The sequence below is a fragment of the Saccostrea cucullata genome, unplaced genomic scaffold (genome assembly GCF_032062105.1).
Source record: "Saccostrea cucullata isolate Sc308-1 unplaced genomic scaffold, CSIRO_AGI_Scuc_v1 ctg2367, whole genome shotgun sequence".
Taxonomy (NCBI): Eukaryota; Metazoa; Mollusca; class Bivalvia; order Ostreida; family Ostreidae; genus Saccostrea; species Saccostrea cuccullata.
Window position 1 is genome coordinate 47,945 of NW_026936218.1, and position 13,933 is coordinate 61,877.

The following is a 13,933-nucleotide window of genomic DNA, read 5'->3' on the forward strand; positions in this document are numbered from 1 at the left end:
GATTTCTGAAAAAAAGTTTGTTTGTGTTAAATATACTTAAGTCGGCCCAAAATCGGCCCCGTGGCACTCTACGCAACTGTGTAATCGGCCAAAAATCTGCCCTGTGGCACAGAAGTGGTTAATTTCGTGACTCTGTTTACGTTTGCCTAGCAACTGCCTCTGTGAATTTCGAACCCGACGTATTTCATAAGCAAAATGACTGCACGCGAGGGAACATAACTGTGTTCGGGAGTGCAATATAACTGTTTCTGGTGAAATATAATTATATCCGGCAGCAGTTTTTCCGGTCATATGGATAAAAAATATTTTATTTGTGATATAATGGGAAAATTTCTTCAAAAATGTTATATTCTGGATATAAACGCCCAGGAAGCCATGTGGTATATGTTATGTGACATTTTTAAAATTAAAAAAATCATTTAAAATCTTTAAATTTTACACAAATAATCCAAAAATGACGTTAAGAATAACGCTCCGTTGTTTACTTTTGCTTATCAACCTAAGTCATAAAATCTCGAACTCGAACTAAAATGTGTTGCAATTATGTTTCCACAAAAATTAATGCTATCTCTAATAAATCATTCTTTAATATTTAGACATTTTACAAAGTTTGGTGGACCAATAAATGATCCGAGCAAAAAATTCCCCTGGTATATTGAGACTGTTGCAGCGGCAGTTGAAAAAATTCGATTTTATAGAAATAAGATTTTACACCTGACGGAAACATCTGCTGAAATAAAAGAAGATGATTTCTTAAATTATTGGAGGGACTTTAAAACCGTATGTGAAACGATGGATGATATTCTTAGGACCGGGAATTATGTTAAGGTTGTACAATTTTTTATCTCAATTTTCGTAAATTGTACCAAATAAACATTTTAAAATTCATATATTAAATTATAATATCTTTTCAAAATTTTTATTTTAGAATTTAGAACACCTAAGACGATGTGCAATTGGCAATGATATGCATGAAGTTTGTCAAAATAATCCACTTGAGGCAACTCTACGGTATCCTGAATTATTTTCGAGAGGTTTGTGTTTTTAAAAGTAGCCTAAGTTAATTAATAAACATAAAATATTTTTCATAATTCTTTAATTATATATTTTTTTTTAAGTTGTTGAAGTTTTATTTACAAGTACTTTAAACATTTTTCATTGGTTACATGGCAGTTGTATAGTATATATTATGCTGATGACCGACATCATTTATATTTGTTCTGGAAAGACAGCCCGAGACTTGTTTCGTCTTTATAACAGTGTAGTCACATTTATATTTTCGACATCCACAAAAAATCAAATTAATTCACAGAATAAATTAATTTAAAAAGGTCCTAAATTACACACTTAGTTTAGAAAATACAAAAAAAAAAATATACTAGTCAAAATTTCTAAGTCCCCAGGCAAGTTTTTGCTTTACCTCGCTCTTAAATTGAATTATTTTAACTTGATAATTTAATAAGTAGAAAGGATAATAAAGTAGCAAAAACAATTTTTCTAACTTCATTTCTTTTATTGAAGCGTTTTAACACAGCATGCAGAAACGTTAAACCACTCTAGAATTAAAAACTCACAACGGAGATGCATTATTATCCATTCAAAGGAATTCACAGCAAAATAACCGTTTCTCAAGGAGTTCACACTATTTAAGAAAAAATCTTTTATTGAATGTTTTTTCCATGTAGAGACTACATCGTCCTCTAGTTCCACTAGATTCTGCTGCTGGAAATGCTGCCTCACCCTCTGCTCTATCTTCCTCCATACATGCTTATTAGGGTTGAGATTAGGATGACAAGGGGCTTATCGAAATTGTCTGTGCCTTGTCTACAATAGTTACATAACGTCTTCTTACATGTATTCCCCACTCCTCCAGTTTGACATTGAGGGGAGGGCACTTCCGGTTCCGGTTCCATTGATTTTTCCGGATAAACCCTGGGATGATTTTGTGGTGTTTGTTGAAAATCTAGCGATTTCTAATGATTAAAAGGAATTCAGGCATGCTTTGTAGGTTTTCAGGCGATAATTATAAAGGTTTTAAGTAAAATAAAGCCATACATTGAAAAGAAACATCACTTTCGTTAACTACGACCAACTTGACCCATTTTAACTTCACTTGCACATTGTTGTGTGGACATAGACCGCATTTTATACAAGCTTTTTTCTGTTTTTCGTTATCAATTAAAGATGAAGAACACATGGAAGTAACAAACATGAAAAATACACCCAAAAAACATATGGAACCCGAACCTCATGCTTTTTAACAAAAACGGTCACGGTGGAGTAATTACACGTTCGATTAAATTTTTTTTTTTGGTCTTGACAAGTATTGCAAATTAAAGGCAAATCTATAAGCAACTAGTAAATTGAAGTTAAAGTTTATAACTTTTTGAAAAAATAAAAGTGGGGACTTAGATATTTTGACAAGTATATATCTATAAAACACTGCATTTAATGGTTTGTTATAGGTTCCTTTCATTGTAAACGAATTCAACTGTAAAATAATTCACGTGTGAACAATTATATGATATCGTTTAAAATATATAAGAATAAGCTTCAATCTTTATACTTTAAGGTAGGTCACTCGTCAGCTTTTTGGAAAAGTTCACGCAGAACTTCTTACTTCAAAACTATTTATCAAAAATAAATTTTTATAACATATGTAATTTCAACAATGTTAATGTTTTAACATTCAACAAAAAAAACTGCTCAAAAAGCTACAAAGAAGCAAGATTTGTGAGGGACTGTTTTTTTGTGGTGAAAGGATATTTAGCAGATAATTCTGCAAATCTGCACATTTATCAAATTTGATATCTTGAACTTTTAGCCTCACATACTTTTACTCGGAGAATATTTTCCATTCTGATATTGCTAGGAATATTTAATACGAGGGTTGTCCCATAAAATCGTGGACAAAGCGTTTTTCTCGAAAAGCAATGGGTGCACTAAGCTGAAATTTTCAGTAAATGTTTATTTATCATATTTAAGTGAATCATTATGTTTTTGCTAATATATATTCAAAAATAAAGATTTTATTCTGCTTGAATGTGCACAAGGTACGGTCCTACGGCGCACGGTAAAAATAGAAAGGTTATATTAGAGAAGACACAAGAATTAATTCGTAATAAAAGTTTTCAATATATAAGATTAGGATGAAAATTATCCTAATTCAATTCCTTAATCAATTCTGTTGTCTTTTTAAAAATTTCAAGGCATTTGGTTAGTTTTTAGCAGTATCCCGATCATTCGAAATCGGAATGTGGTAAACACAATACACGAAAAATGGCGACTTTTGATGACGTTACGGCGCACCGGAGAGCAGTTCAGATAGATTAGGATGTTGTAATGACGCCTTAAGAGACTTTAAATGAATACAGAAGAAAGGAAATATGACAAATATCACCAGATCTTTAGTATATAAATGAAATGAAAGTTTTCTTAGCGAAGTCTTCGTGGTTGAGTCCCCAGATAGTACAAAACATATGGACAGACTGCTATTGTAATAGCAAAGGACGCTGTCATTGTCGACCGTAGATGTGAGATTCTCTTTTAGTTGAATGATGGTGAGAATACTGTCCGTAACTTGCTAATAAATATTCAGAAGATCGCATGAGTGTGCCACATTGGTTCCTTATCTGGTTATAGACACTCACGTATGTAAATCAATAAAATTTCTAAATTTAAGTGGGGCTTATCCAACTTTAAGTTTAGCAAAGATGAAACGTGACGCTGTTTTAGACACTTTGACGTTATCATCCGTGCGCCGTAGGGCGATACAGTACAAAACATAAAATATCACGATTTGATTATTTATGCATATATTTATTTGAAATTTGCCATGTATATTCATAATATATATACTAAAGAGTGGTGAAAATTTCAGAACGCAGTGATGATTATTTTTCAAACTGGACAACTTGTCCACGATTTTGCGGGACAACCTTCGTATAGGTCTTAATTTATATTTTTAGAACAAATTTTATACCTTCCTTCAACAAACTTTGCCAAAAAATTAAGATATATCAAATAAGTAAATATAAAATTAACACCATTTTTTGCCTGAAAATTTCAAATTTTAACCAATATTTCAAATTTAACATCACTGACCCCAACTTTTTCTTTCATTATTTTAAAGTACTCGATACTTGTGATTGATCAGCACTTAAAAAAGAACTTGAAAAAAAAGTTTGATTTAAGAAAATGTTTTATTGCCTTTTTATTTTTTAATACCCCAAACTATGTTACTTTTAGGGCAAAAAGGTCATACAATAATTTACGCGCATTAATTTGCAAGATCACGAAGCGGATTATAAAAAAACGTAAACTGACACAAACCAGGTTATAATCGAATAATTTGGCCAAGAATTAGAGTCATTCCTTGTAATTTGATTTGAATAATTAAACAAGTGTGGGTGTAAAATTGTGATGCTTTTTATGAGTTCAAATTTGCCGCTCAATAATACATCCCTAGTAACGGAAGTGATTTGAAACAAGGGGACGTAATAACTGATGCACAGATCTGGCAGCCATGATGTTTGTTTACACGAAGTAAGAGCGAGCTACTCTTTGAAGTTAAAGATATATTTATTAAATCTGGAATTTTCCATGTTATCCCATGGACTGGAAATGTGGGATTGCATAGATACAGATGAATCAGCTGGTTGTCAAGGGGGTGTGTCCCCATACCAAACCAGGTTATTATGTTTTATTCTGCGTTCCTTTTTGGAAATCAACCAATGAGAGACTAGAATATTGTTACGGGGTTCTTTTGATTTCTTACTTCTTTGAATGAAAAGATGTTGTAGTTTCATAGAATTTATTGGAAGTCTATCAGTCATCAATTGCAAACATATGGCACAGCAAGACACAGCATAAATTAATAGTTATCCTTATTCAGGATCAAAGCTATGATATTTCCTTATTCAGGAATGGTTGCCTCATTCAGGACTTTTACTTGGCATCTATTTCCTTATCCAGGAACTATGGTTCTTATTCAGAACCCTCGAGCCAACAGACTAACAAATTAACAAAAATCATGGTTTATATACAAATATAATAATCACGTGATTAAATTAAAGCGACATCTATACAATACAACAAAGAACGATAACCAAGACATGAAATAAACATTAAAAGTTATTAAACATATTATCTATAAAATCACAAAAGCATTATTTATTAAAGTTTCTATATATAAAGTCCATAACAATATTAACAAAATTAAATTATTCCAAAATATACTTCTCAATAAATCCTTGATATAACAAATTTCACGAGTGACATACCTTAATGTCATTGTAGACAATAAGACAATTTTACCTCAAAAATCACACTGACATAGGCGACTTATGTTTAACGATTTAAAGTAAATCTTTTATTCAAATAAATGATGTTTTACAACACAAATTTAATTATCTTAAAAGGGATGTAAAACGAAATACAAATCATGTCCTGATTACACAAAAAATTAAATACGCAGTTAATTGTTGCGAATTGAATCGCGTCACAGGACAGTTAATGCAACATATACTAATCCCTAAATTCATTTCTACAATAAGACTATTCAGTAAGATTTTTTTAATTCATTTGAAAATCACGTCACATTATACATTTGACACAATGTTATAGAGTCCAAAAACATTTAAGTGAAAAAAATTATTTTTACTTCCGTTTTCAACACATGCACAATTAGCACAAGTACTTATATCTGATCATCTACATATAGCCTTTGACGTAATTCTGCCCATAGTGTCACAATTAAATTCAAAGTAGCTTCGCTTAACGTTCACATGGAACTAATGCAAAGTAATTGAATGCGCAATAAAGTTATTCAAATAAACTAATTCGCATTGATTTTTCCATATGAGCGGTTAAAATTTTATCAGCAGTTATTTACGTTTAATCCACATTCTCCATGTGAACAGTGCCTTATTCAAACGTTGTTTCCTTTTTAACAATTATTCTTAATAATTGTTGTGAAATAACATGAAATTATTTTCTCTTGTAAGTTTGATTATTTCTTAATGTGTTACAAAACATGCTAGAGTAGAAGCCGAAATAATCTCATAAAAAATAGAATCAAAGCTACAACAAAAGGATATTCCTATTTGAAAGAATACCATAACAAGATTTCACTTTAGTGTACTATAGATAGATATAGTCTAGAATTTTTTTCTTTGAAGTTATAGATACTTATTAATATATCTTAAATCGCATACCGATTATGTTATCATTTACAAAAATATGGAAACATATAAGAAATAATTGCTTTTTATATCAGAAAATGAACTCTAAGGAATTAAAATATCAAATAATTTTTTTTCTGGAACTCATGGTAAATATACTTTACTTTTTCTATTGCGAAAACGTTGATCAACTTTAGCTAACCGGAGTATTTTTTTGTTAAGGTAAATTAGAGAGTCAATTTCTGCATATTGATTTATTAAATACAATAATAATTATTTAATCTTAGAAATGACCAAAAAGCGACTCATAATTGACAAATGGACAGAAGAGAGAAGAAAATTCTATCCGACAAGAGCCTTCAAAGAAGTTGAAAGAAAATTAAAGATGGCAGTTACAGTGACAGTTTCTGGAAATTCGGGCTGCGGTAAGTCTGCCTTGGCACAACAAGTTGCGATTTCGTACTTAACGAATGGATGGCAAGTAATACCTGTAACTGATGTAGCAGATATCGCTACTTTCGCTGACATTAGAGTTGCCGATAAACTATTTTTTGTAATAGACGATCCAATTGGAAGAGAGGGGATTGATGAGCAATTCATAAGAAATTGGAGAACTTATGAGCCATTGTTCGATCCATTACAGGAATCAGACTATATAAAGATCTTGATAACATGCCGAACGTCGGTACTCAGACAGCATCAGGAATTTAGGTTACTACATAAAAATGTCGTCATTATTGATGATGGTAGCTTGTCACTTTCTATCCATGAGAAAGATAGTATTTTGCATCTCCACTACCCTAAAAGCAATAACCTATCGAAGACAGAACTAAATCAAATTCTTGAGACCAATGATTACTTTCCTCTTCTTTGTTTTCTCTTTGGGTCAAATAAAAAATATCAGAGCATAGGAAGTAAATTTTTCGTGCTGCCCTCAATCGTTATTGAAGATGAAATAACTTATTACAAATTTCACAATAGATGGAAATACTGTACATTAGTTCTTCTCTTTACACAAGGGGGGATAATGAACAAAAGGTCATTCATCAACAATGCTAACGTTTACGATTATGAAACAATTTGCGATGTTTGCGGACTGAGTCAAGAAAATAAGTCTTTTCGAACTTCCAACATAATGGAACAAATGCAAAATCTAAACGGCTCGTTACTAACAATGGATGGCGAAAATATTCGTTTTCGGTACAATTTCATAATGAATATAATGGCATATATTTTTGGGAACGATAATCCAGAGAATTTTATCAGATTTTCCCCAGTTCAATTTCTCCGAAAAATGGATGTTGTAGGAGATACTATCCATGTCACAGGGCTGCCTTATCTAACCTTGAATTTATCTGACTGCGCAAGTTTTTTATGTGAAAGATTTTTCAGCGATATACAAAAGAATCTAGTAGAAATATGCGTCTGCTCTTTGTATCAAAATGAAAAAATTCAAAAAATCATCGTGGAAGGAATTGAAATGCTTTCAGGCGAAAAATTAAAAGACCTGTTTCTTAAACCACCAATGAAGAGATCTTTCACTGTGTATTCCTATATTTCAAGCATTTTTCACAGAGCATCACAGTGTAAAGAGTTGATGCTGCTTGCTGCTTGCATTACACACGATGAGTTCATTGAGGACGAAATAGGCAATGAATTGAGATTAGTACTCCAAAGATATAAGGAATTTATGAACGGTCTAGACGAATTTACAAGACAAAAAATAGAAGACCTCATTTCAAATTACTTTGAAGAAGTTTCACAAAGTATTGATTCCTTAGTGACATTCTATGCATCATCTAAGGACGATGAAGACAATCACAGTGTATCTTCAACATTTTCTAATGACACTTATCACAGCGATATATCCTCGAATTCTGCTGACAATGAATATAGTGATCATTGCGATATATCCTGGAATTCTGATGACAATGAATATAGTGATTATGGCGATATATCCTGGAATTCTGATGACAATGAATATAGTGATCACGGCGATATATCGTGTAATTGCGTACAACTCTTTCAATCCCTGTATAGCTCCATAGATGAAGAGACGATCGCTTGTTTGGAAAACTCATTTCATAAGCTGATTCGAAATATAGTAGAATCAGTGCCCCCGAATCTTCGCGAGAAGACAAATAATTTTGTTCTGGACATAATAAAAAAGATGTCTTGCATTTTTGTGATGATCATAGAAAAATACAATCTTATTTCTTCGGAGGAAGTTGAAACCATGAAAAGAACTCATTCTTCTACAGTTTTGTATTCATCAATGTTGATACATCCTGACAATGCAAATTTAACTAGAACAATTCTATCATTTCTTAATAATCCAGGAATTTCACGTTATTTCACATATCCGAGTGCAGCGCAATTAAAATTGCTTACTGACCTTTTACATGATGCAACACTAGGATCTTTGCAGTTCAAATTGGAATTAGCGATTTACGCATATGATATATCTCCATTGGCATGCATATTAATGTTTGATCATAATGAAATATTTTTAGCAATATTTCATAGTCTACTTAAAATGAACGTTGAAAAGGAAACGCTTCGTTCTCAGAATATTTTCATTGCCGCTTGTGCCAATGGAAATATAGATATCGTAAAACAAATAACTTGGGCACTTGGACACAGTGTCATAAATTCAAAGTGGCATTGTCTACAAACAGATTTTCATGCATTGCATGTAGCAGCGGCTCTGCATCATGACCATGTCACAGAATATTTGTTAAAAACAGGAGTGTCTGTAAATACAACTGATTTCCATGGTAATACACCATTGCATGCAGCAATAAGTAATATGCAAGTTTTACTATCTCAACAACAGATTACACGTTCATGGCGTACAATTAAGTTGTTACGAAAGTTTCATGCCAACATTTATATTCAAAACAATGCTGGATTTTTACCACTCCATTATGCATGTTTAAGTAATTACGTTTATGTAGTACAGTTTGTTCTTGATAAGATGAAGATAAACACTAAAACGTCTTTTGACGATAGCCCTCTTTTATTGGCCACAAGAAGTAGATGTATAGATGTCGTTGAATTTCTATTGCTCAATGGAGCATGTGTCGACCAATCTAATAATATAGGATGTACTCCCCTGCATGAAGCAGCCAAAAATGGTTGTATGAAGATAACAGAGATTCTTTTAAGATCAAATTGTAACCTTAATATCAAGGATGTATCAGGAAAAATACCTGTTGTTTTTGCGGTATTGCATGGGCACGTTGAGGTTGTCAGACGTTTGATTGAAAACAGACAAACTATTGAACAATGTGACAAAAGCGGGGATGATGCGCTTGCCCATGCATCGTATGGGGGTAATCTAGATATTGTAAAATTGCTTCTGGGGAACAATGCTGACGTTAACCATACTAATTGCAATAAAGATACACCTTTGTGTCATGCAGCTATAAAAGGACACGTCAGAATTGCAGAAGAACTTATTCAGTGCGGTGCAAATAAAAATCACCGTAATGCAAATGGAGAAACCCCTTTAATTCTAGCGTCCATACATGGACAAACCGAGGTCGTAAAGTTTCTTTTAGAGAAAGGTGTCGATATTAACTGTCAGGACAAGAAAAAAAGAAGTCCTTTATGGGTATCCTGCTATAAAGGTCATAGTGAGGTAACGGCAGTTCTGATTGCACATAAATCCAAAAGTGAGCTATGTGACGAATCAAATGTCAGTCCTTTATTTATTGCTGCGGAATACGGTAATCTTGGGTCTCTCCTCCAACTTCTGCAACAAAGAGACCCGGTTAATCTACGAAACTTGGAAGGTAAAACTGTTCTTATGATAGCATGCGAAAAGGGACACATAGAGATTGTATGTATATTATTAGATTATGGGGCAGATTTAGAACTTTCTGATAAAAATGGTCGCACTGCACTGTGGTATGCTTCTCAAGGTGGTTTTCTTCCAATCATTCAGGTATTATTAGACAACGGAGCTGATATCAATAAGGTTGGCGAAGATAGGATGGGTCCACTTCACATTGCTACAGAACATGGTCATGTGAACACAGTATTATTACTACTAAAACACAATGCAAATACTGATCTTCGTAATAAAAGAAATATGGATCCGTTTACCATAGCATGTGAAAAAGGACATGTTTCAGTCGTTAAATTGTATAAGGATTACGGTCTAAACGTCAACAGGCAAGGATTTAGTTACAATTCACCCCTTTTTGTTGCTGTTCAAAGGGAACGAGAAGATGTAGTCAAGCTTTTGCTTGAAATGGGAGCTAATGCTCGAATGTCTGATGAAGACGAAAATACTGCATTGCATCATGCAGCAGATCGAGGTAATGTACATCTGGTTGATATTCTTTCGCAAAATGCAGTCCTCATTGACTTTCAAAACCAATATGATGAAACCGCTCTTTACATCTCTTGTAAAAAAGGTCATTATAAAACTGTTCAGTGGCTATTAAAAAGAAATGCTGATATCAATATAAGAAATCATGACGGATACACTCCATTAATTGTTGCAGCAGAACATGGACATAATAAAACTATATCAATTCTTATAGAGAATAATGCAAATATTAACGAAAAAGACAGGAATGGACAAAATCCTTTAGTTCATGCTGTTCGCGAAAGACTCCTTAGCACTGTTCTTTACTTAGTAAAGCTGGCTGACATCAATGCTAAGGATTCCTTTGGACGAAGTTCGTTATGGTATGCCATTGAAAATAGAGATTTTGATATATCTACCGCCCTAATTAAAAGGGGTGCTTTTATTAATCAACAAGACAATTCAGGTCTAACTCCACTACATGCAGCCTGTGCCGCAGGGCATGTAGATGCAGTATCATTTTTGTTAGAAAGAGGTGCTGACGTAAATTGTATTGATTTTAAAATGCGAACGCCACTTTGGATCTCTTCTCATACTTTACAAAGAGATATCTCCGAAACGTTGCTTCACTCAAATGCAGATCCTAATTTATGTGATTATAAAGGTGATACTCCGGTTCTTATTGCTGCAAAACGAAATGGCCCATCTGTTTTAAAGCTTCTTTTGTGCAATATAGATATAAATCATCAAAACATTGAAAAACAAACAGTGTTGATGTTTGTATCGCAGTTTGGACATTTAGAGCTAACTGAAGAGTTGATTGCCCTAAAAGCAAATGTAAATGCGCAAGATGTTCATGGTTTTTCTTCCCTAATATTTGCGGCCAAAAATGGTCACATTGATGTAGTTAGAATTTTAGTAGAAAGTTGTGCAGATATTAACACAAAAGATGCCGAACAAAGAGATGCTTTATATTATGCATGTCAAAAAGGTCATATAGAAGTAGCACAGTTTCTTATGGAAAAAATCTTGAAATTTTATGTCCACAAATCCTTAGATTCTTCATCTCTGCACAAAAACAGGTTTTATAAAGGTTCATTGAGAAGTGGCCTGTCTGAACCAGAATTTGAAGAATATAAAAGAACTCTTTTTTTAACTGCAGTAGAAAATGAAAGTGTTAATGTTGTCACATTATTATTGAAAAATGGGAGTGATATCAACTTTAAAGACTCGTGTAACCAAACACCTCTCATTATTGCTTCGAAAAAAGGTCATTATACTACTGCTAAGATTTTGATTGAGATGGGATCAATTGTAGATACTGTTGATGATAACGGTCGATCTCCTCTTTGGTATGCTTCGGCTTATGGATTTATTGAAATTGTAAAACTGCTTCTGCAAAACCATGCAAATATTAACCAGCCTGATGAACATCAAATAAGTCCTCTTCATATTGCTGTCAAGAACAATCACATACTCATATTTGAACACCTGTTACAAAACAAAGCATGTGAAAATTTTGCAAATGCAGCTGATTTTAATGAATCAAATGTAAACACTTTATTCATGGCTATTGTGTGGGGAAACTTTGATGTGATAAAAATGATAATTAATTCCGGATGTGACGTAAATATTCACAACTGCAATCATGTCAGTGCAATTATCTTAGCTGCTAGTGAGGGGAATTCTAAAATAGTTCAACTTTTGATTGACAGCGGAGCTAATGCAAATGATTACGATAATAATGGTAGAACCCCGTTATGGTACGCCTCGGCGAATGACTTCGTAAATACTGTGAATACTCTTCTTCAAAACAAAGCAGATCCTAATATTTCGGATATCAACGGACTGAATCCTTTATATATTGCAACAGTTCGAGGTTGCTCAGCAGTTGTTAACACATTATTAACACAAGGTGCTCATTTCGTTTACCATAAATATATTGAACAAAGCTTATTATGGATTTCGGTAGCAATGAACCACGTAAAAACTTATAAAGTCATTCTTGCTCAAACTGGAAATTACTATTGTAAAAAAAGTATGAGTGAATTATTTCTTTTAGCATCATTTTGTGGATATGAAAAGTTTATAGAGATGTTTTTGGAGGAAGGAATTTCAGTCAACTGTGTTAATAAAGGGTTTGAAACCCCTCTTCACTTGGCTATAAGTAAGGGCCACACCAATATTGCAAAACTCCTTATTGAAAAAGGGGCTGAAGTAAACTCAAAAGATATTGGTGGGCGAACAGCATTGTGGTATGCATCAAAGAAAGGACTTCTCGATATTCTAAGATTGCTCTTAAAGAACTCTGGTGATGTCAATGAATCAGATATTAATGCCATATTACCTGTTGATATTGCTAAACAATACCGACAGAATCATGCCTTACAAATGCTTTTGGCATATGGGGAGAATTGATTTCTTTTTAGTCATTCAATGTTCTTTTAAAACTGTCTGTCTAGTGTTGTTATAATAGCCGTGTTTTGTGTTATGTTCGAACATTAATTTCCCCCCTTTATTCTCTCTGATCACATAATTTTAGGAAACAAGATTACTTCCGCTTTACATGTGTGCATGAGCTATGCTTGAAAACGTCTTTTATGTGTGTTATATAATGTGAAGATGGAGTAATAATAGTGAGTGTATTTAATATACGTTTATTTGAAATATCAAGGGTTCTCCTCTCAGAGATAAACCTGTTTTTTTTCTTTATCCAGAGATATTGGCATTAATAATAATAACGTTAAACATTGTTTATTATCGGCCGCAGCAGCGGCCGATCTATTTGTGATTGTGTTAGAAAGTGCACATGGGGAAATGAGACGTTATTTTTCATTAGGTCAGGGAAATATTTCTCAAATGATAAAAGTAAAAATCATGAGTAAAATATTTTTAAAAATTGCTTTAAACTAAGTATTAATTACTGATACTATGTTTCAATTTAATTATCATTTCCAATCAGATAATCGATAATTTATTGTTATGTAAAGAGAGTTTACAATAGATACTCCCCAGCCTGGGAGTGTATAAGATATGAAAGGAAATCGTCATGATTTTCCGGATAATAATGAAGTGTAAAATTGCATGGTGAATAAAAATTATTAAAAAAAAAATCAACCAGTAAAAATTGTTTAGAACATGCTCTAGAACTGCAAATTAAATACAAAGACATTTTTCTACATTTTGCATTGCGGCCTTAGCCATGGGCATTATCACGTGACCAAGATCGAGGGTATCAGCACGTGGTTCATCTTGAGAGACCTACATCTTTATTTTGATGACAATAAATTCTTATCATTTATCGCTGACCTGTTTAACATTGATGAATCTATTTATAAGCAAATGCGGTAAAACGTCTATTTTTTTAAAGAATGGAGGCGTATAAGGCGAGGACAATCCCCCGCTCTGAAAAAAGACTTTTCTCAATTCTAAA

General features: G+C 33.0%; 1 protein-coding gene across 1 annotated transcript; it reads left to right on the forward strand.

Annotated features, from left to right (window-relative positions):
• The first annotated feature begins 635 nt into the window (after positions 1 to 635).
• LOC134245000 (uncharacterized) lies at positions 636 to 13,252 on the forward strand. The gene is made up of 3 exons (XM_062727245.1): positions 636 to 828; positions 929 to 1,034; positions 6,470 to 13,252. Exons 1-3 carry the CDS (start codon positions 793 to 795, stop codon positions 12,916 to 12,918), a joined length of 6,591 nt encoding a protein of 2,196 aa, XP_062583229.1. The 5' UTR covers positions 636 to 792; the 3' UTR covers positions 12,919 to 13,252.
• Positions 13,253 to 13,933: the final 681 nt, after the last annotated feature.